General features: G+C 41.8%; 1 protein-coding gene across 1 annotated transcript; it reads left to right on the plus strand.

Moving 5' to 3' along the window:
- The first annotated feature begins 606 nt into the window (after positions 1-606).
- LOC120433567 lies at positions 607-24092 on the plus strand. The gene is made up of 10 exons (XM_039599933.1): positions 607-724; positions 912-956; positions 1091-1357; positions 1586-1849; positions 2112-2215; positions 12417-12728; positions 16696-16746; positions 19153-19204; positions 21753-21872; positions 23980-24092. Exons 1-10 carry the CDS (start codon positions 688-690, stop codon positions 24090-24092), a joined length of 1365 nt encoding a protein of 454 aa, XP_039455867.1. The 5' UTR covers positions 607-687.

Raw genomic sequence — 24092 nt, forward strand, 5'->3', positions numbered from 1 at the left:
GCAAATGTGTGTGAGGGTAGTTATTTTCGGTGATTAAGCTCCTATTAAACAAAGCAAGCAGGCAAATATGAGTGACTTGTGTGATGCTAGTAATGGTTTATGACAAAGTCAATTTAACATGTCAGCATACAGTGCATTCAGCCTTGTTATGATATGTATGCATTTAATTTGCGTGTGGTAGACACTGTGAATAAAGGTTGATTTAGATTTCTCTGGTGAATCTTCGTAAAGCCTATGATGTAACCTACATAAGTTGCCAGCTTTTATGGTTGTGTGTGGTACATTATGTGTTCCTGTCCTGGTGTTTTATATGTGGTGTCAACCATGATGAAAACAAACAAAATGCCAGGTATTTTTTTTTCCTTTTTTTTGTTAATTTTAATCCTGGGATTCCACTATTTGCTTGTTTTTTTAAGTTAGCTTTTCCAAAGACAAACATGTGTTCTCCCTGTTTTTCCACTTGTTTGTGTATTACCCTTGTACTATATACGTGATAGATTTACCAAGTAACCCCACCTTGCTGATATCAGAAGTTGTTATTTCTGTGTAAAAAGGAAGGAACAGAGAGAAGAAAAAAACCTCTTTATTTCCTTCACAGTTCTTTGGTATCTGCTGTGCTGCTGCTTCACTCTCTCTCTTTACAGAAAGTTGTCGAAGTTTTCAGACGTGTCACTGCTGGATGTGAGGATGGGAGCCACTTTGCTCTGTGAGCTGGGCCTATTCTGTGAGTACATCACTGACTTCTATTGTTTGATTCATACTGATCCATAAACATGTTTTAGTAAGAAGAACAGAGCATCAGTCATTTGTACCATTTCAGGTCATGTGATCAGAGGACTCTCATGTTTTATTTATGCAATATTTGAGTGTCTTTAGTTTGATAATGTCTGAAATTTCTGTCTTTTTTGTAGTGCTCTGTACGCTCCTCTGCACCGGACACACTCAAGGTGATCAAGGTTATCAATCTTAACACTTTTACTCTCTTCACTTTCAGTTTATGAGTATATTTATCATTTTTATAAACACACTGTGCTTTTAATTGTATATAAGTGTTTCAGATTGTTAACTTTGTGGTTGTGTTGGACTCTAGATGCTGTGCTAACTATTGAACCCAGCTGGTCCAGTTTTTTCATTGAAGAGTTTGTTACCTTCAAATGTGACATGAATGAAGGAGAAGACACTGACTGGGAATACAAAATCAACAAGGATGGTCGAGAATTTATCCCCTACAACACACACAAAGACTACAGTTTACCAATTACAACTACAGATTACAGTGGTGAATATCAGTGCTCTGGTCGCAGGAAGAGCTCACATGATACAAAGAACAGTAGTGCTGTCTCTTTAACGGTATTAGGTAAGTCCTTGGTGGCCATCAGCATAAATGTATCATACCTTTTCAAATACTCATCAAAATTATAAAATATTGTGTACATTTAATTAATGTTGTCATTGGAATTTTGTTATTTTGATGCTGTGAAACAGTGATTGGACAGTGCTTATTTTGAGATCTAAAACCTGAATTACTGTAACTCCCTCACCATGAAGTATCGTAATATTATTTTCATTGTTTATGCAAAAACAGATAGACCCAGGGCCACACTGACACTAGGAACAACAATCATACCAGTAGGGGGCAGTGTGACACTGAACTGCTCTGTGGACAGCTATGCTAAATGGAAATATGAGTGGTTCAGACGAACCCAAAGAACCTCTGAAGTTCAAATCAGAGATCAAAAAAACAGAGATATCAGAGTATCTCAAGGAGGAATCTACCGCTGCAGAGGAACAAGAGGAAACCCAGTTTACAACACTGATATAAGTGATGATGTCACCATTGAGAAAACTCGTGGGTTCAGTATTTTTTTTAAGTATACATTTTCTCTGTTGATTTCATGTTTCTATTTGTATCTCAACTGTTAATATGTGTAAACAGTTTCCAATAAAGTTGTTGTAAAACAACAACCCAACTGGCCTCAGATATTCAGAGGTGAGACGATCACTCTGACATGTGAGGTGCAGGAAGGAGGTGAAACCATTGAGTGGGAGTATGAATGGAGAGGACCCAGCACACCCACACAGTGGACACACAATAATGATGTGACATTCAGAGTTTCTGAGTCCAGCAGTGGAGACTACATGTGTAAGAGTCGACGCAGAGATGACTCATATTCTTCAACAGAGTGGAGTGAAGCCTTCACATTGTCAGTATCAAGTAAGTCATGTTTGTTGTGTGATCTCCATTTGACAAATGTCATAATGGTCAGCACAGGATGAATTCAATGGTCTACAAAGCCTGTACACGGAAAAGTAAACTCAAAATAGCAGCTTTATATGCTGCGAAAAGCTAACACCAAAAATAAGAAAACTAAACTGGAAACTAGAAACCATCCATCCATCCATCCATCTTCATCCGCTTTATCCGAGGCCGGGTCGCGGGGGCAGTAGCCTAAGCAGGGAAGCCCAGACCTCCCTCTCCCCAGCCACCTCCTCCAGCTTATCTGGGGGAATACCAAGGCGTTCCCAGGCCAGCCGAGAGATATAATCTCTCCAGCGTGTCCTGGGTCTGCCCCGGGGCCTCCTCCCGGTGGGACATGCCCGGAACACCTCACCCAGGAGGCGCCCAGGAGGCATCCTTGTCGCCAGGAGGCATGCCCGAACCACCTCAACTGGCTCCTTTCGATGTGGAGGAGCAGCGGCTCTACTCTGAGCCCCTCCCGGATGGCTGAACTTCTCACCCTATCTCTAAGGGAGAGGCCAGCCACCCTTCGGAGGAAGCTCATTTCTGCCGCTTGTATCCGCGATCTCGTTCTTTCGGTCACTACCCACAGCTCGTGGCCATAGGTGAGGGTAGGGACGTAGATCGACCGGTAAATTGAGAGCTTTGCTTTTACACTTAGCTCCCTCTTCACCACGACGGACCGGTGCAGCGTCCGCATCACTGCAGCCGCAGCACCAATCCGTCTGTCGATCTCAGACTCCCTTCTCCCATCACTCGCGAACAAGACCCCGAGATACTTGAACTCCTCCACTTGGGGCAGGAACTCATCCCGACCCGGAGTGGGCACTCCACCCTTTTCGGCTGAGGACCATGGCCTCAGATTTGGAGGTGCTGATCCTCATTCCCGCTGCTTCACACTCGGCTGCAAACCGTTCCAGTGCGAGCTGGAGGCCTTCACCTGATGAAGCCAACAGAACCACATCATCCGCAAAAAGCAGAGATGAGATTCTGAGGCCACCGGTGAAAGCCCTCCGCCACTTGGCTGCGCCTAGAAATCCTGTCCATAAAATTATGAACAGAACCGGTGACAAAGGGCAGCCCTGGCGGAGCCCATCACCCACCGGAAACGAGTCCGACTTATTGCCGGCAATGCGAACCAAGCTCTTGCAACGGTTGTATAGGGATCGAATGGCCCGTAGCAATGGGCCAGACACCCCATACTCCCGCAACACCTCCCACAGGACACCCCGAGGACACGGTCGAATGCCTTCTCCAAGTCCACAAAACACATGTAGACTGGTTGGGCAACTCCCATGCACCCTCAAGTATCCTTGAGAGGCTAAAGAGCTGGTCCAGTGTTCCGCGACCAGGACGAAAAACCGCATTGTTCCTCCCGTATCCGAGGTTCGACTAGCGGACGAACTCTCCTTTCCAGCACCCTGGCATAGACTTTCCCAGGGAGGCTGAGGAGTGTGATCCCCCTGTAGTTGGAACACACCCTCCGGTCTCCCTTCTTAAAGACCGGTCTGGCAGTCCAGGGGTACTGCCCCTGATCTCCACGCAACATTGCAGAGGTGTGTCAACCAAGACAGCCCCACAACGTCCAGAGCCTTCTGGAACTCGGGCGGACCTCATCAACACCAGGGGCTCTGCCACCAAGCAGTTGTTTAACTGCCTCAGTGACCTCGCCCCGGAAATTGGCGGGTCATTCCCTCATCCCAGACTCTGCTTCCTCCTCGGAAGACGTGTCAGTGGGATTAAGGAGGTCCTCGGTATTCCTTCCACCGCCTGACAATTTTCTCAGTCGACGTCAGCAGCGCCCACCAGCACTATACACAGTGCAGGTAGAGCACCGCTTTCCCCTCCTGAGACGCCTGACGGTTTGCCAGAATCTCTTGAGGCAGTCCGAAAGTCTTTTTCCATGGCTTCTCCGAACTCCTCCCACACCCGAAGTTTTGCTTCAGCCACTGCCCGAGCCGCATTCCGCTTGGCCTGTCGATACCTGTCGGCTGCCTCCGAGTCCCACAGGCTAACCAAGCCCGATAGGACTCCTTCTTCAGCCTGGTGGCTCCCTTCACCTCTGGTGTCCACCATTTGGTTCGGGATTACCACCACGGCAGGCACCAACCACCTTGTGACCGCAGCTCAATGCAGCAGCTTCGGCGATGGAGACGCTGAACATGGTCCATTCGAACTCAATGTCCCCAGTCTCCCTTGGAATGCTGTTGAAGCTCTGCCGGAGGTGTGCGTTGAAGATCTCGCGGACTGGGGCCTCTGCTAGATGTTCCCAGCACACCCTCACTACACGTTTAGGTGCAGCGGGTCTGTCCAGCGTCCTCCCCGCCACCTGATCCAACTCACCACCAGGTGGTGATCAGTTGACAGCTCAGCCCCTCTCTTTACCCGAGTGTCCAGAACATAAGGTCGCAGGTCTGGTGATACGATTACAAAATCGATCATCGACCTGCGGCCTAGAGCGTCCTGGTGCCACGTGCACTTATGGACACTCTTATGTTCGAACAGGGTGTTCGTTATGGCCAAACTGTGATTTGCACAGAAGTCCAATAACAAAACACCACTGGGTTCAGATCAGGAGGCCGTTCCTCCCGATCACGCCCCTCAGGTCTCGCTGTCGTTACCCACGTGAGCATTGAAGTCTCCCAGCAGGACAACAGAGTCTCCAGGTGGGCAGGTGGGGCACCTTCCAGCACCCCCCCCCAGGGACTCTAAGAAGGCTGGGTACTCTGAACTGCCACTCGGCGCATAAGCACAGATGACAGTCAGGACCCGTTCCCCGACCCTGAGGCACAGGGAACAAACCCTCTCATCCACCGGGAAAAACCCCAACGTACCGGCAGCAAGCCGAGGATATTAGAATACCCACCGCAGCCCGCCGCCTCTCACCAGGGGCAACTCCAGACTGAGACAGAGTCCAGCCCTCTCCAAGAGACTGATTCCAGAGCCCGAGCCATGCGTGAGGTGAGCCCGACTATATCTAGCCGGTACTTCTCAACCTCACGCACTAACTCAGGCTCCTTCCCCACCAGAGAGGTGACATTCCATGTCCCTATTGCCAGTCTTGGCAGCCGGGGATCAGTCCGCCAGGGCCTCCGCTCCTGGCCGCCGCCCGGCACACAATGCACCCGAACCCTATGGCGCCTCCTGCTGGTGGTAGGCCTGCGGGAGGATGGGCCCATGTCTCCTCTTCGGGCTGTGCCCGGCCGGGCCCCATGGACTAAGGCCCGCCACCAGGCGCTGCCGGGCACCCTCCCGGGCCTGACTCCAGGGCGAGGCCCGGTAACCCTATCCCGGGCAGGGTAAACTGTTCCTCGATGTTCTCTTCATAAGGGTCTTCTGAATCGCTCTTTGTCTGGTCCCTCACCCAGGACCAATTTGCCATGGGAAACCCTACCAGGGGGCAAAAGCCCCCAGACAACATAGCCCCTGGGATCCTTGGGACACACAAACTCCTCCACCACGATAAGGTAGCGATTCATGGAGAGGGAAACTAGAAACTCAAACCAGAAACTCAAACTAGAAAACTAACCAGGAACAGGGAACTAGGAGTTTGTCAGGAGCACAGAAGAAACACAAATCACAGAGAGGGTACATCACGGCAACAGAGGAAAACACAGGGCTTAAATACACCAGGGAGTAACAAGGGAATGGGAACCAGGAGGGAAACACAGCTGGGATTAATCTGACATAATGAGACGGAAAGGAAGCAAAACTGAAAACATTAACAAGGATGCAAGACTTTCAAAGTAAAACATGAAACAAGCACAGAGATGTGGACTTGACATGGGGACATGACTGACTGGGGAGACACACGAGATAGATAGCCCTTTATTGGTCAGATGCATATGCAGTGAAATTGAACCCCTTCTGACCGTACATACATTTCACCTACATCACATTGGGAAGACACGTTGAAGAGAGGTAGGATGGAAACAATGAATTATGCAGTACATGAGGGAAGACGGGGAGAAAAAAGGACTCCACCCAGACTTAGGTCCTACAGGAGGAAAATTTGAGAATAGAAAAAAACCCCACCTCAGCACAGAGAGCACATGAATCTTCACACCATACAACAAAAAGGACGCGCATCGAAGGTGTTAGGAGGGTGATTATATATCTGTGTCTGAGTACGTGTGTCTGTGCGCGTGAGCATGTGTATCCTGTATCAACTGAAGAAAGAGTGTCCTGTCACCCAGTTCTAAGCAAATGTCAACCGTTCTCCAGCTGACGCAGGTGACATTGAAGGATGTGGCCAGACAGTCAAAACACAGTCCTGTTTTCAGGAAGAATTGTTGTTCCAGCCAGCTTCGGCCTTGAGGCCTTCTAAGCTGATGACCGGGTAGCTGGATAAGATGATGGTTGTTTGGTTTAAGGTTAGAGTGCCCAGGCTGCATTTGAGTTTGCAGGTGATCAAATGTCTATGACTGGTTCTGTTTGCAGAGCCGTGAGCTTCTCCAAGAACTTATCCATATTGCATTCAATAAGCACAGTCTGAGTCACGGCCCTGCCCATCATGACGATGATGCTGGCTAGCCTTGTGGGGTTTTGAACAGCTGATGAGATTCACAAACAGAGACAACGGGGACTCAACATGGAATGAGATAGAGATTATACATAGGCTGAGAGAAACACTGAGGGAGAGAGACCTAGAGTCAAAAGGATTTACGAAATAAAGATAACCAAAGTCATGAATAACAATAATCAAAGAATATCAATTAATCAACAAACAAAGCACTGGGTCGCATACCCAGGACCATGACAGTTTTAATGTTAAACAGGGAAAATGTCACTTTTTTCTGTGCTGTTACCCGAACACTAAACATATCCCTCCAAAACCCATAATCAAGTTTCCTTCGGGAGTGAAGTCCATTAGTTTACATTCAGTGTGACTCCTTCAGGCCAAAAATGGACAAACAATTTTACTGTGTTTACTTTGGCATGTGTCAGTTACTGCAGCTCTGGGACAGGTGCTGAGATGGACACAATTCTTCAATAGAAATCAAAATGTCTTGATCTGCAGAGAAAATTAAAAAAAGCAGTATTGTAATATAAGTATTAAGGATTCAAGAGTACAAATGTCTTTTCTTATATTTGTATACTTTATTTTGAAAGATTCAGATGTTTCCTTGTTTTTCATAACAGCAGATAAACCCAGGGCCACACTGACAGCAGGAACAACAATCATACCAGTAGGGGGCAGTGTGACACTGACCTGCTCTGTGCAGAGCTCTGATGGATGGAAATATGAGTGGTTCAGACGAACCCAAACAACCTCTGAAGTTCCAATCAGAGATCAACAAAACAGAGATATCAGAGTATCTCAAGGAGGAATCTACCGCTGCAGAGGAACAAGAGGAAACCCAGTTTACTACACTGATTCAAGTGATGATGTCACCATTGAGATAACCTGTGAGTTCAGTCATTTAGTTTGAAATATACATTCACTCATGATTATCAAACATACAATGTTAAGTTTTCTGTGTTGATTTCATGTTTCTATTTGTATCTCGACTGTTAATATGTGTAAACAGTTTCCAATAAAGTTGTTGTAAAACAACAACCCAACTGGCCTCAGATATTCAGAGGTGAGACGATCACTCTGACATGTGAGGTGCAGGAAGGAGGTGAAACCACTGAGTGGGAGTATGAATGGAGAGGACCCAGCACACCCACACAGTGGACACACAATAATGATGTGACATTCAGAGTTTCTGAGTCCAGCAGTGGAGACTACATGTGTAAGAGTCGACGCAGAGATGACTCATATTCTTCAACAGAGTGGAGTGAAGCCTTCACATTGTCAGGATCAAGTAAGTCATGTTTGTTGTGTGATCTCCATTTGACAAATGTCATAATGGTCAGCACAGGGTGAATTCAATGGTCTACAAAGCCTGTCATTGTCAAGGTTCGCTGTGTAGCAGGCACAATAGGACAAAAATGCAGGACTTGAAAAACAAACATCTATTCAGGCAGAACTATTGCCAAAATGCATGGAACAAAATACAAAAAATTTGGAAAATTTAAAAACAAAACATAACAGAAATGTGGACAATCCAATGTAATTGAGGGAGTGAAGTTAAAACTGAAACATCAAAATCATGTTTCTGCAGTTATTACTACCATTCAGCTCCCGTCGCATTTTGAGATCGACACCTAGACCTTAAAGATGGGTGAGTTTACCAAGGACTGAAAGACAGATTTGGTCTGAAACAATGGACCGGACATCGAACATAGAAATGTTGGTCATTATATTAGGTTTCAAAAAAAGAGGTGTACAACAGACAAAAAATGAAAACTGACCAACAGTGGAGCAAACATGTAATGGCTTCCAGAAAAAAAACAAAAAAAACCCTAAGATTGAGTACAGTGCTCCCTCGCTATAACGCGGTTCACCTTTCGCGGCCTCGCTGTTTCGCAGATTTTTTTGTTGAAATATTATGGTTGGTTTTTGTTTTTAACAGCACATTCTATTCTGCGTCCCGACTGGCTTTAGACTATTAAATTCGGTTCTTTTGAATTCTTTTGGCGACAGAGAAAGACTGAACTCAGAGTGGTCAAGCTCAAAAAATGATCTTTATTTTTACATTTCCAGAAATGGAGGCCTGAACACACGAACACACAAGCTCAGGTCTGAATTCTTTGCCAGCTAAATCCATATATATATTTCTGCACTACGTCACACTGACACACAGTTTACTTAGTTCCGCTTTTTCTATACTTTCTGTTTTCTTAAGCTGGAGAGGAAATGGCGTGTCACAAATTTAGAGGATCATCATTTAGCCTGGAGAAATAGTTTGCTGCTTTATAAGAAAGCCCTCTGCAAAGCCAGAACATCTTACTATTCGTCACTGATTGAAGAAAATAAGAACAACCCCAGGTTTCTCTTCAGCACTGTAGCCAGGCTGACAAAAAGTCAGAGCTCTACTGAGCCAACAATCCCTTTAACGTTAACTAGTAATGACTTCATGAACTCCTTCACAAATAAAATTCTTATCATTAGAGAAAAAATTACCAATAATCATCCCACAGATGTAACATTATCTACAGCTACTCTTAGTACCATTGATATTAAGTTAGACTCTTTTTCTCCAATTGATCTTTCTGAGTTAACTTCAATAATTAATTCCTCCAAACCATCAACGTGTCTTTTAGACCCCATTCCTACAAAACTGCTCAAAGAAGTCCTGCCATTAATTAATTCTTCGATCTTAAATATGATCAACCTATCTCTAATAATCGGCTATGTACCACAGGCCTTCAAGGTGGCTGTAGTTAAACCTTTACTTAAAAAGCCATCTCTAGACCCAGCTGTCTTAGCTAATTACAGGCCAATCTCCAACCTTCCTTTCATATCAAAAATCCTTGAAAGAGTAGTTGTCAAACAGCTAACAGATCATCTGCAGAGGAATGGCTTATTTGAAGAGTTTCAGTCAGGTTTCAGAGCTCATCACAGCACAGAAACAGCTTTAGTGAAGGTTACAAATGATCTTCTTATGGCCTCTGACAGTGGACTCATCTCTGTGCTTGTCCTGCTAGACCTCAGTGCAGCGTTCGATACTGTTGACCATAATATCCTATTAGAGCGATTAGAACATGCTGTAGGTGACAGGGGATTTCTTTTAATCACCCTGCCGTTCTTTGTTCAGCTGAGACACCTGAGTTAGAAAACACACAAACACTGCAGATTTTCTTTAACTCCCGAGGGCAGCCATGAAACGCAGGATCTGCGCCTCATCTCTGTCTGCGTTTTTTATTTATACTTTTCTCTGTGTGTGTGTGTGTGTGTGTGTGTGTGTAAAGATAACAGAGTTATTCTCAGAACTCAGAGCTGAGGTTCCCCTTTTCTAAGTCTGTATCTTCCAAAACAGAAAGAGGAAGCTGCAAGTTGTTTATCACAGAAGAGTTCATGTGAAAAGTTATTAGGTGAAAAGTCACGTAGACATGTGCTTAATGATAAAATGAAAAAAAAATACATTTCATATAGCTGATCACATTATACAATATTCTCTTTTGACAGTAGGTATTACAGGTACTGTGCTGCAGTGGTTTGTATCATATCTGTCTAATAGACTCCAATTTGTTCAAGTAAATGGAGAGTCCTCTTCACACACTAAGGTCAATTATGGTGTTCCACAGGGTTCAGTGCTAGGACCAATTCTATTTACATTATACATGCTTCCCCTAGGCAACATCATTAGAAGACATAGCATAAATTTTCACTGCTATGCAGATGACACGCAGCTCTATCTGTCCATGAAGCCAGATAACACACATAAATTAGTTAAACTGCAGGAATGTCTTAAAGACATAAAGACCTGGATGGCCGCTAACTTTCTGCTTCTTAATTCAGATAAAACTGAGGTTATTGTACTCGGCCCTGAAAATCTTAGAAATATGGTATCTAAGCAGATTCTTACTCTGGATGGCATTACCTTGGCCTCCAGTAACGCCTTGAGGAACCTTGGAGTCATTTTTGACCAGGACATGTCCTTCAACACACATATTAAACAAATATGTAAGACTGCTTTCTTCCATTTGCGCAACATCTCTAAAGTTAGAAATAGCCTGTCTCAGAGTGATGCTGAAAAACTAGTTCATGCATTTATTACTTCCAGGCTGGACTACTGTAATTCATTATTATCAGGATGTCCTAAAAACTCTCTGAAAAGTCTTCAGCTAATCCAAAATGCTGCAGCAAGAGTCCTGACAGGGACTAGAAAGAGAGAGCATATTTCTCCTGTTTTGGCTTCCCTTCATTGGCTCCCTGTTAAATCCAGAATTGAATTCAAAATCCTGCTCCTCACGTACAAGGTCTTAAATAATCAGGCCGCATCTTATCTTAATGACCTTGTAGTACCATATCACCCTATTAGAGCACTTCGCTCTCACACTGCAGGCTTACTTGTTGTTCCTAGAGTATTTAAAAGTAGAATGGGAGGAGAGCCTTCAGTTTTCAGGCCCCTCTTCTGTGGAACCAGCTTCCAGTTTGGATTCGGAGACAGACACTATCTCTACTTTTAAGATTAGGCTTAAAACTTTCCTTTTGCTAAAGCATATAGTTAGGGTTGGACCAGGTGACCCTGAATCCTCCCTTAGTTATGCTGCAATAGACGTAGGCTGCCGGGGATTCCCATGATGCATTGAGTTTTTCCTTTCCAGCCACTCACTATGTGTTAATAGACCTCTCTGCATCGAATCATATCTGTTATTAATCTCTGTCTCTCTTCCACAGCATGTCTTTTATCCTGTTTTCCTTCTTCACCCCAACCGGTCGCAGCAGATGGCCCCGCCCCTCCCTGAGCCTGGTTCTGCCGGAGGTTTCTTCCTGTTAAAAGGGAGTTTTCCTTCCCACTGTCGCCAAAGTGCTTGCTCATAGGGGGTCATTGGGGTTGGGTTTTTCTCTGTATCTATGAAGCGCCTTGAGGCGACTTTTGTTGTGATTTGGTGCTATATAAATAAAATTGAATTGAAATTGAATTGAATTTTCTCCACAAGACATGCAGTCTACTCTGTGACTGACCACTGTACCTTCCCCTTCGGCTGCAAAGGATATCGGGAAATGTGGTCCTCAATGAAAACATGCACTAAACACTTTTTCTTGGCAGAAACCCAAATCTATAACCAGCGGCTCCCAATAAACATATGGCTGGAAATAAATCACCCACAATAACCAAAATCTAACCAAAATATGCTGTCATCAAATCAAATCAAATTCAATAAAGTCACAAGAGCGTATCAGCAGAAGCTGAGCTGATTTCCATGGGAAGAAAATTAGAGTTCAAAGAATGTGTGGGCTGCTCTTTGCAGTCAGTGGTGAATTATTAGTGTGTGTGTGTGTGTGTGGGTGGGTGTGAGTGCGTGTGTATGTGTGTGTATGTGTATGTGTGTGTGGATGCAAGAACAAGTCTCATTTTTACATTGCTACTATTTCAAGCTTCCCTTTGCAGCTATAATGTGTTTCTCCTCCTGTGACGTCTGGCATCTGACTTTTTACATTAGTAAGAAGTCTTGTGTTTTCTGGTAAATCTGTTGTTAAGATCTGTACCTGAGAGAAGAATCATGCAGGATACAGGAACAGAATAATTTAAATGGAAAATGGAAAGAAGTGTAGTAGTTCAATTGTTTAAAAAAATCCCAATATCTATCATATGCACACTGTAACATGTTTTCATTATAGAAAAATATCTTTCTAACAGATAAACCCCGTCCTGTCCTCACTGTGTCTCCATCATGGCTGAGTCCTGGAGCCTCAGTAACTCTGAACTGTGAGGTTGAACATCCGTCTGCAGGATGGAGCTTCTACTGGTATAAAGCTGTTCCTGATCTATCAGAGAAATCCTCCAGTTATGAGCTGCTACCTGATGGCAGTGGGACTGCACAGGACTCCTACATCATTCATGGACAGACACACACAGCAGGATATGTGTGCAGAGCTGGAAGAGGAGACCCAGAGTATCACACTGATCACAGTCAACCAAAGTTTGTCTGGTCTGCACGTCAGTTTGTTTATTTATTCTATCATTTCAATTAGTTGATGTTAAGATGATGCCACACTGCTCCAGTAACCTTGACTTTTGGGTTCTTAGGAGACTCTTCTAAACTAAATTGAAAGTCTAGAATTAAAAGCAACTGGTTGAGTTGGAAACAATATGAACTTAGTTTGCTGTTAGAAAACGATGAAGATGGGATGTCCATTAAATTATTTGTTCGTCAACAAACTTGTTATTACTCACATTTACTTCATATACACACAGAAGGAAATGCTTAGTGGAAGGGAAACCAGTCATGCTAGATTTATATTCTTTTTTCTGTATTGGTAGTGTGTTCAGGATAATTGAAGTTTCTTTAAGTACTCTTCTTGAGGACTATTCAAACAAATGACAAGAAACCTTGCGTAAGAGAGTTGCGTAAAACATTTTTGTTGACTAAAAAAACTCATCTTGTTAAGTTATTAGCACTGACGGTCAAAAAATACCAGAACAAACTAAACTAATATTTAACATTTCTGTACTTTGTCTCTTCACTGCATGTTGTTTCCAGATGTTCATTCAGCAGCGTCTCTCACAGTGAGTCCTGACAGAGTGCAACACTTCACCTCTGACTCTGTCTCACTGACCTGTGAGGGAAACTTCATTGAGTGGAGAGTGAGGAAGTTCTCTGAGGATGGCCAACTGTACTCTGACTGTAGGAGAATGACTGGATCCACATGTAACATCTACACATCAAAGTCAGATACTGCAGTGTACTGGTGTGAGTCTGGATCAGGAGAGTTCAGCAATGCAGTCAACATCACTGTTCACGGTATGTTGATGAGTGATTGCACCAACAACCTGCTATACATCATTGTGTGCGACGAAGAAGACCTAAATATTTTCCTCAGTGGTTCCGAAATTTCCCCTGCCCACTTTATCGCGGTGCAGCGGTTTGTGCATTTCAGTGACCCTACGTGTTATGTTGTCAGGGGCAATTTACCACAGAGCCAAGTGAGGGGCCAGACGAAGAGCAATTCTGAAAAATCCAATGATGACCAATGAGGATCAAATTTACCTACTTGGGAAGGTTTACCAGGATTCCACCCTGGAGCCAGGTGCTCGAGGGCAAGTATCTGTCAGCCAGGCTTTAGTCTATGAGGAAATGGGCCATATGTGGCGTTTTTGCATGTGTGCTGAACAACAGAGTACCCAGACATCTTGGACTTACTGGGTGGGGTGCTGGAGAGTGTCCATGTGGGTGCTCTGTCATTCTACTGAGGGATTTCAGTGCTCATCATTTAAATCTGCCGTGTGTTCTGCACACTGAGGTGAAGAAATTATCTGAGCTGTCAACTGATTACCAACTGGTGGTGAGTTGCATCAGGTGGTGAGGGAAGATGCCAGACATTTGTCAGGCTAAAGAACAAATCTTATCAGGTTTGTTAGCCCATGGTAGTCCAGAGACAGCTGACAACTACTGACAGGCTGAGAGGAGTGTGGCAGTAGCTAAAGTAAAAACTTGTGTGGTACAAGTTCAATGACACCATGGAAGAAGACTTTTGATTAGTCTCAGAGTGATCTTGGCAAACTGTTAGACGTCCCAGGAGGAGGAAGCAGTGTTCTACTTATCCTGTATACTGTGGGGATGAGATGTTGTTGCTGGCTTCAGTTGATGATATAGTCAGTCAGTGGAATGAATGCTTTGAGAATCTCTGCAGTCCCAGTGTAATGGAGGTAGAGTTGGGAGATGTGGGGGATAACTCGCCCTTAAATGTAACTTTTTAACAAGTGAAGCCACTGATATAGTTAAACAATTCTGTCTCTACAACATTACATGGAGGTCTGTGGCAGTGCCTCTTGATTGGCAGATTGGGGTGGTGATTTTACACCCTCCGGCAGACCGGAGAGTGTACCACACTCCAGTAACATTCCTCAGCCCCCCACTCAAGACGCAGAAGACAGGTGTAGAACAAAGAGTGATTTGTTTTGTAATTATTATTGTTATTATTAGTATTTTATTTTTAAAAGCAAACTAGTCTTTGGACTCACATCCAACATACAAACTAAACAAAGAGCAAGTCATGCAATTCAAATATAAGAAATAACGAGGAACATGTGGAAGCACAAAACACTTCATTCTTTTGTTTCCTCATGGAAGACAACACACTGCTCAGTAGATCATGTCACACTTTTATTACGTACTTAATTATATGACACTTTAGTTAATATAAAGCATAGCATTAAGGCACTTCAAATAACTTCATCTCAACAGCAGCCAGACACTGAACCAAACACAGCTGAAAACAATCAAGAAATTCCTGAGGATAAGGCTATTAAATAAAAATAGACAAAGTGCAGGAGATCAAACTGTGAATAAAATAAAAGGAAATAAGGCGACTAAATAGATAAAGGAGACTAATTTGACACAGAGAGGACATAGGAGGGTACAGGAATATTTAAAGACAAAAGAAAACACAGAGATGAGACTAAATGTATAGAATGGAAAACACAAGGGACAACTACTAACTGCTAAATGCAAACCATAAAGTTATCATAACTAAAACTCACTATAGAAATACAATATAGACCAAAAGAACATTGCTAAAAAGTAAACCATTAAGAAGACGTATGACATATCAGACATGAAATACAAGATAAATATACAAAAGTGACACCGGGGAGGGTTAATAATAACACAGAAATACAAATACTGAAAAGAAAGAACATATCTCAAACATAAATCACTTCACATGAGGCACATTTAGTGAAGAGGTTATATTATAATGTTATATATTTACATTAAACTTTTCTTTAAAAAAAATAACTCTAATTTTGTGCAATTCATTTTGTTGTTGTTGTTAAGGGTCTTTCCGTTTCTAGTAGTCTGACCATAAATAATGTGATTTGACTGTTTTGCAGATTATGATCCTATCCTGGTGAGTCCTGTTCATCCTGTGACTGAAGGAACTTCTGTGAGTCTGAGCTGCTGTTCAAGAGAAAAAATACTTTCTAATGTGATTTTTTATTACAATAACAAAATCATTCAAAATGATACCTGGGGGGAGCTGAACATCTCTGCAGTGTCAAAGTCTGATGAAGGTTTCTACAAGTGTCAGTACTCAGGAAGAGAGTCAGCACAGAGCTGGATGTCAGTGAGAGGTGAGCAAGATAAGAAATTTTCTTTTTATGACCTATTGTAGGTGACCTATTCAGAAATGTTTACAGTAGATACCTTGTCCATTGCACTATAATATGATGTTAAAACAGGATTTTATGTTTTATCATCAATACTTGGTTAACACAAATGCTTAACATGGAAAAAGAATCCCTGGTTTAAGAGCGAGAGCAGATATAAATCCCTGAGAGTTAAAAAAGCTTCTAAGTTCAGTTTATTAACGTTTAACAGTTCATTTTCCTTATTTGCAGTAGCTGTGTTCAGTTCTTCATTTTCTGTTCTGATGATCTCTGGACTCATTTTTGGAATCGTATTTATTTTCCTCGTGTTCCTGTACAAAAAGGTCTACAGAAAGAAAGGTGAGACTCTTTTATTTTATTCTTTAAAATATTTAAATAAGCAACATTCCTAAACTGCAATCTGTTTGTAAAAATGTATAATACATAACCATGTAAATGCAAATGTTTATTTTACATTTTAATAAAGGTTCTGCTGATGGCCAGGATGAAAATCAGCAACAAGTCTACTCTTCTCTTCTTCATGGTTAGTTTTTCACCTTGTTTAAAATATCCTGATGCTTTTCTCTGCTGCAGCTTTAACACTGTTGAATTAAACAAAACTAAGACAATAAAGAAATTTTATAATGTACAACATTTATAAGTAATAACAAATTTTCCAATTTCAGTGTATGTTTGTGCTTACACTGACAACAAAGCTTATCTCATCTTAATATAAATGTTACTGACAATAATACTTGTGTTCACATTAGTATCACAGACATGTGGTGACTTATTTTCTCTGACTTGTAGGTGATCGTTGTGTCTATGAGACAATCAGAGGCTCTGGAAATACTGAAAACGGTACAGTGTGAACTTTAATATATAGTTTGTGGAAGCTGTGTGATTAGAACATAACAGTGATTATCATTAAAATCAATACCAACATTATTATTTCATTTTCACCAGAAATTGATTACACTCACAATGTTAATGTACTGTAATTACAAACTATGGGCACAAAAAGCATTTAGGTATATCATTATAGCTGAACAGCAGAAATATGTTTTAAAAATGTTTCTCTGATGTTTTGTTTTTATTTAATATTTCTCCATCCATCCACTTCCGCTTATCCTTTTCAGGGTGGCGGGAGGCGCTGGAGCCTATCCCAGCTGTCTTAGGGTGAGAGGCGGGGTACACCCTGGACAGGTTGCCAGTTTGTCGCAGGCCTAAAACATAGACAGGTGACAACCAATCACACTCACATTCACTCCCGGATTCCCACCCATGGGCAATGTAGTGTTTCCAATTAACCTATCCCCACTAACTATTATTATTTATCTCTGATGTAAAAACATAAATAGAAATATCAGTAGGATTTTTTGGACAATGCAAACATTATTAAATCATCATTATAACTTTCTTACAGGTTCATTAATTACATCTTCATGTAAGGGCTGTCTCAGTGTTTTCATTTTAAATCTTTGTGATTTTCTCTCTAACATTGTACAATTAGTTGGTTAGAAATTATATTATATAGACTTAATAGTGTCTTTTATTGCAAATGGATAATACCTTTATTGTCCTATTATACCCACTGTATTCATATTCGCTTTGTTCAAATAGATTTTTAATTAAAGATTTTGCATAACATTTCATGTAACAACAGAAAGTGTGAAAGGTGTTATATGTAATATATGTAGTGTGTGAATATGTGGTTTTAAATTTAGCTGTTGCTGTGTTACAGTAGATGCAATGATCATATTTTTACACATAAAACCTTCTACATTATCCCAGAAGAATTGAAGAATACTTATAGTATCCATACATACTGTATGGATTTGAATTTATCATGTAATTTATGTCTAATTTTTTAATTTAAATTTACAAGGCATTTGTCTTTACGGACCTGGAACAGTTGGTTATCTCTGAAGCAAATAAAGTGGTGACCAGTATCGTGAACTTTTCTGTGCTTCTGGCCCTTTCTTGAGTGATGAGTGTGGTTTTACAATGTATTTTAAGTCTATGACAATGATTGACCGTACATGTAACAATAAACAAGAAAGAAAACTGATGACTAATTCATGGTGCATCACATGGAAGAGAAGAAGACAAAATGTGTACTTCATTTATGTTTATTTCTTTCTGGTAATACAAAATACTCCTTTGGAACACTATGAACTTGACGTGTACTGTGATTCGTTAACACAACACTTTGAGAATCGCACGTTTACATAAACACAAACTGAGAAATGAGCGGCTAGAAAAATCACTACAGGTACTGTGAGGTGGTCTACAAGGGAGCCTTGGGGCTGTCGTGGACGAGGGTTGGGGACCCGACACTGGGTAACTTCCAGTGCATGACGCCCTGGGGAGAGTCACGGAGGGAAAGGGTGTGACGGAATTCTCACAGTCACTGTAAATGAGGGAAACAGGTGTTAGCTGGGATTTCGAATGGTAGTCCAAGGTGTAGCGAATTTGCAAACAGTCTTTACGCAGGTGGAGGCGACGTATAGAGGGGTAGGCGGTCCGGGTGATGAGAAGAGGCAATCCAGATGATTGAGTCCGTTAAAGTCAGAGTGCTGGGCAGGGAGGCAGGCAGGTGAGCATGAGTGGGAGCTGCGAGTAGACCAGCAATTGAACCAAGCCAGGTTATGGCATTGACTCAGCAACATCCAGAGGTTCTCTGTGAGCAGAAAGTACAAAGGTCAAATAGATGAAAAAATATGACAAGAAATAACTGTGGTGGCCTTGACTAACGAGGGTTATCAGACAATCTGTCGAAGTGTGATTATGAGCGCTTGTCTTAAGAAACAGGCAGTTCAGATTGCATTCAGTTGCAGCCCATCAGCATTGATGCGGCGGCCGAGAGGTGGAAACGTCGACACTGTGGAAAAACCCAGCACTCACCCGGACCATGACACTTGTACTCAAAAATAAAAACTGCTTTCACAGCCTAAGATAATCATACAGCTTGGCTTAGGAGTCATTTCATTAGTGAGCAGAGTTAAGCAACATTTTGCCCACTTCTGGTTAAGGACACTATTTCTGTTTAGCTTAAGCTTGATCACCTCATGTGGGTGGATTTATCACCAAACCACAATTTCATGTTATGTCCATGTCTACGTTAGTGTAATGAAATACTTTACTTGAGTCAAGCTCAGCTTTGTCAGTTCAGATTTAGTTTTAGTTTTATATTAACATCTCTGTTTATCAGCATCAGCTAAAACTTTATTATTATGTGAATCTATTTTCTCAATTGTTTATAAGGTTGAGGTCTCAGATGGTTTTGGAGCCTATCTCAGCTGTTTTAGGATGAGAGGTGGGGTACACTCTGGACAGATGAAAATTGAAATAAATATAAAAGAGTATAAACACATCATGCTGTGGTCAGATCTTGTTAAAGAGTGTTAGTTCTGTGAAAAAGGAAGGAAGCTGAGAGAAGAAGAATTAAAAACGCTTTGTTTCCTTCACAGCTCTTTGGTATCTGCTGTGCTGCTGCTTCACTCTCTCTCTTTACAGAAAGTTGTAGAAGTTTTCAGACGTGTCACTGCTGGATGTGAGGATGGGAGCCACTTTGCTCTGTGAGCTGGGCCTATTCTGTGAGTACATCACTGACTTCCATTGTTTGATTAACCTCCTAGGACCTGGCGTCCACGTATGTGGACATCACATTTTGGGTTATTTAGACCAAAATACTCAATTTTGCTCTACAAGGGCCTGATATCTACTTACGAGGACATTATCCTGCTACTGTTCTATCAAAATTTTAAACGAATATCCTCATATGTGGCTCTTATTTTTCTTAAAAACAAAAATAAGGTAAAAAAAAAATCTGGTAATTCTTTGTTTTTACATTCATCGGGCCGCAATATGGTAAATGGTAAATGGCCTGTATTTGTATAGCACTTTACTAGTCCCTAAGGACCCCAAAGCACTTTACACATCCAGTCATCCACCCATTCACACACACATTCACACACAATATGCCCAAATATCATAGAGAAATTAAAAATGCATGCCGTGGAAGAGTTTGGGTCTTAGGAGGTTAATACTGATTGATAAACGTGTAAGAAGAAGGTCATGTGATCAGAGGACCCTCATGTTTGTTACCAACATGGCTGTTTGTAGAGTGGATTAGATTTTAGTGCACTGACTCAGATCAGAGTGGAGCTGGTTTAGTTTATCTAAGAAAGGTTTGTTTCTCCATCAGTGATAATTTGATGAATTTTACATCTTAATATAAAATGTCACAAATCATAGTAGAAACTGGTAAAACTCCAAGTGTTTTATTTATGATTCAATAAAAGGACTAGATGTTACAATCCCTGATAATGCATTGCTTCAAATGGAGAAAGTCTTGAGGAATGGGAGACTGGAAACTTTACCAGTGGGACACATTGTTATGTGCATCAACTTCACAGGGTATTTCAGTCTTTTCTCACAATCTATTCTGCCATTTTTTTAGTGTCGTTTTACCTTCCCTCTAATCTAGAATATAATATTTAAATTTTGGGACACATCATCCGTAGTGGACCTTGGATTCATTGGGTGTTTCGGCCATTATCACTAGACACCCTCATCCAAGGAGGCCCTGCCAGGGTTGATGAGTCCCCGGAGTGTGTCACTGGTTTATGTTAAATTGTTATTTCTCTTCTACTTTCTCCTGTTTAGTTTTTTACAATTTCTCTTCTATCAATTCATTGCAAAATGAGAAGTAATATTAATATTTATGAAGCCTCAGTAAGACAAAAGAGACAAGATAGGAGAGAGCAGAGAGGAGAGCCGGAAGGGGGGCGCCTGATCTGATCCACACCTCCCCACCTGAGCGAGATGTATTCTTTACCTCCCCACTGCCTCCCACAAAAGGGAAAAAGAGCAGAGGGGAGAAGAGCGGAAGATTTTTCTTTTTCTTTTTCTCTTCTTTTTTCGTTCCTCGGTTAGGTTTCACTACCATGAGGTTAACTGCACAGCCCCCAGGAGGCCCTGAGACAACTGTATGAGTCAACCAGGGTTCTGGTTTATCACAGTACAATTTCAAGTGTTAGATTTTCTGCCCTTTTGATGCCCTCTGCTGAGGCAGACCCATCATGGGTTGATCAATCCTGGGTGTGTATCTACAACATTTGAGTGTCTACGGAGCTTGGACAGAAGATGATTTGACTTCTTTAAGTTTTGTGAAGACGTTTCACCTCTAATCCGAGAAGTTTCTACAGTTCTAAAACCAAAATATGGAGAATGCAGGTACTTAAACCCTAGTGGTGGCGTCCATTACTGTCTGCCACCTACAATGCAGTTTTGAGATGCCCTCTGAGGATCCTCAATCCCTACTCCCATCTTGCATCAGGTGATGTCAATAGGCCACATGATAGGGTGAAGCAAGGTCTCAACATAATTTTGAATTCTCCATCATTTGGTTTTAGAAATGAAGAAGTTTCTTGGAAGAGATATGAAACATCTCCAGGAAACTTAAAGAATTCCAATCAGTTTCTCACCAAGCTCCTTAGATGCTCAAATATGGCATAAATACACTACCATGACCTGTATGATTGACAACCTACACAGACATATGTGAGTGTCTTTAGTTTGATAATGTCTGAAGTTTCTGTCTTTATTGTAGTGCTCTGTACGCTCCTCTGCACTGGACACACTCAAGGTGACTGAACAGTTTTACTTTTTTTGTTTTTTTTTTTTAATTTATTTAGTAAAGATTAATCTCAAAATACTGCATAGATCTTAATTACAGTTGACTTATGTTTTATATTTATTTATTATTCAATATATGAACAGTGTATGAACATACTGTCACAGATTGTGTCGTGCATAAAAGTGGTTCAGGTTGTTAACTTTGTGGCTGTGTTGGATTCTAGATGCTGTGCTAACTATTGAACCAAACTGGTCCAGTTTTTTCATTGGAGAGTCTGTTACCTTCAAATGTGACATGAATGAAGGAGAAGACACTGACTGGCATTACCAAATCAACAAGGATGGTCGACAAGTTCTCTCCTACAGCCCACACAAAGACAACCGATTACAAATTATATATACACGTCACAGTGGTGAATATCAGTGCTGTGGTCACAGGAAGAGCTCACGTGATACAAAGAATAGTAATACTGTCTCTATAACTGTATTAGGTAAGTCTTCAGTGATGACAGCATAAATGTATGATCCTTGCTTAAATAATAAAATATACTACAAAATGTTAAATGTACTATATTTTATACAAAATTATAAAATATAATACATTTAATTAAATTTTTCATTGAAACTTGAACTTTAACCAGAACCACTGTGTTACTTTGTTCACAGTAAAGGCAGTGCTACAATTAGGGATGAGTATTGATAAGATTTTCACGATTCCGATTCCATTTTCGATTCTGTTTAACGATTCGATTCTTTATCGATTCTCTTATCGATTCTTTTTAAAAAAGGAGAACACTAAGGTCGATTAGCTTAGAACTTTGTTTTATATCTTCTCTTTGAACAAGATAGAAATTTAGGAGTAACATGGCCTTACAAAACCAACAGTGAGATCTTAAGAGATCCACAGCCACGGCTCTCTTCAATGGGGTGTCACAGGGTCCCCAGGAAAAAAAATTGGAAATGTAAAATAATAAAATAAATATTCTTCTGTAGCAATAACAAAGTTTAACATAAATTATTCTGTAGCAATTACACAAGAATATCCAGTAGTGTCCCTGCCTACAATTAAACACATTCACTTACCGAAAATCGGGGGCATCTGCTGTGGCAGCCTTTTACCACAAAAGGCTGCTCAGTGACATTCGTCTATCCTGGCCTGAAAGGAGACGCTACCGGTAGACTGCAGCGAGAACCGCCAGCATCTGAGCCAGCCAGACTCTGTCTGTCTCTCTCATCATGGTCACGTAAATGCACAGTAATGGCAGGTTTTGTAATAAGGCAGATGGCGCTAACATAATATGCACTGTTAGTTGATTATTTACCTGCCGCATTAACGGGAGAGGACGTGCAAACGTTACCGCTGCTGCTGGGCTGAGATTCACGAGTCGGGAGCGGAATTAAAAACATGACATTCATTTAAGGTTATCGCGTGTTTTGTGAGCAAATGCTTTTGCATATTCGTAGTGTTTCCTCCCTTAAATTAAATATCTACTTTGCAAGTATTGCAAGTTGCCCTGTTGTCATCCGTTCTCGTAAAGTATAACCAAACTTTTGAGCGTTTGAGCCGCTTAGGCGCCCTGCCAGGTAAATGACGTTCTGCAACGTGGTGACGTCATTCGGGGTGACTGGAATCGATAAGGGAATCGTTTGCAAAAATGGCAAACAATTCCAAGGAATTGAAACAGTGGGAACCGGTTCTCAACAAGAACCGGTTTTCGATACCCATCCCTACGGATGATGATGGCAGCAGCAGCCGTTCTTCTCTGGGTGAGTCGCTTAATGTTGTTCGTGTGTAAATTACGTTGAGTAGGCTAACCACGTTATTACATTAATGCATGTAAGGTGAACTAGCAAACACCGTCGTAGTTAAATGGGGCTGTCTTCTTGTTTGATAGATTGATACCATATACGCCCTATGGCTGCAGAAAAGGCTAACATTGTTATGTTTTTACAAAAAAAAAAAAAACCCAGCTAAACATGAGAGGTTTTAGAACAAAGTTTGTGTTTTCCATTGTTTAAGCACCGGTTCCAACCAGGTATGTTGTATCAACAGAAAAGGCTGACTTGGTTATCATTTTCCAGAAAAAAAGAGACTGCTAAAAATAAAAACATAAGATGTTTTTGGACAAAGTTTGTGTTCTCCATTCTTTAAGCACCTGTTCGAGCACCGTTTAAGCACCGGCACCATTTCAAAAGTACCGGTTTGGCACCGGTATCAGATAAAACCTAAACGATACCCATCCCTATTCAGAAGTATGTGACTGAGTGTGCAAATAAGCATGTTGTCCAGTTTGTAGTGGATTTGTGGAAGTTTTTGTTGTTTTTGAGTCTTTTGATGAGTATTGTAAGGTGTTTGTAAAGATGTATGTGTATATCAGTCCTTTTGTTGTAGCAAGTTGAGGGCTCTGACTGCTTGGGGGAATAAGCTCTTGCAGTGTCTGGTCGTTACAGTTTTGATGCTACGAAACCGTCTGCCAGATGGAAGGAGGGACAACAGTGCCTATGAGGGGTGGAAAGTGTCCTTCACTATGCTGTTCGCATGTCAGATGATGTGTCTGTCATAG

Source organism: Oreochromis aureus, linkage group 3 (assembly GCF_013358895.1).
Source record: "Oreochromis aureus strain Israel breed Guangdong linkage group 3, ZZ_aureus, whole genome shotgun sequence".
NCBI lineage: Eukaryota > Metazoa > Chordata > Actinopteri > Cichliformes > Cichlidae > Oreochromis > Oreochromis aureus.

What these genes read in the sequence shown, in the direction of transcription:
- LOC120433567 (XM_039599933.1), top strand. Translation starts at nt 688, where the DNA reads ATGGGAGCCACTTTGCTCTGTGAGCTGGGCCTATTCT. An exon ending in CTGTGAGCTGGGCCTATTCT is followed by an intron (nt 725 to 911) that starts GTGAGTACATCA and finishes TCTTTTTTGTAG; the next exon opens with TGCTCTGTACGCTCCTCTGC. An exon ending in GTCAACCAAAGTTTGTCTGG is followed by an intron (nt 12,729 to 16,695) that starts TCTGCACGTCAG and finishes TCTGACTTGTAG; the next exon opens with GTGATCGTTGTGTCTATGAG.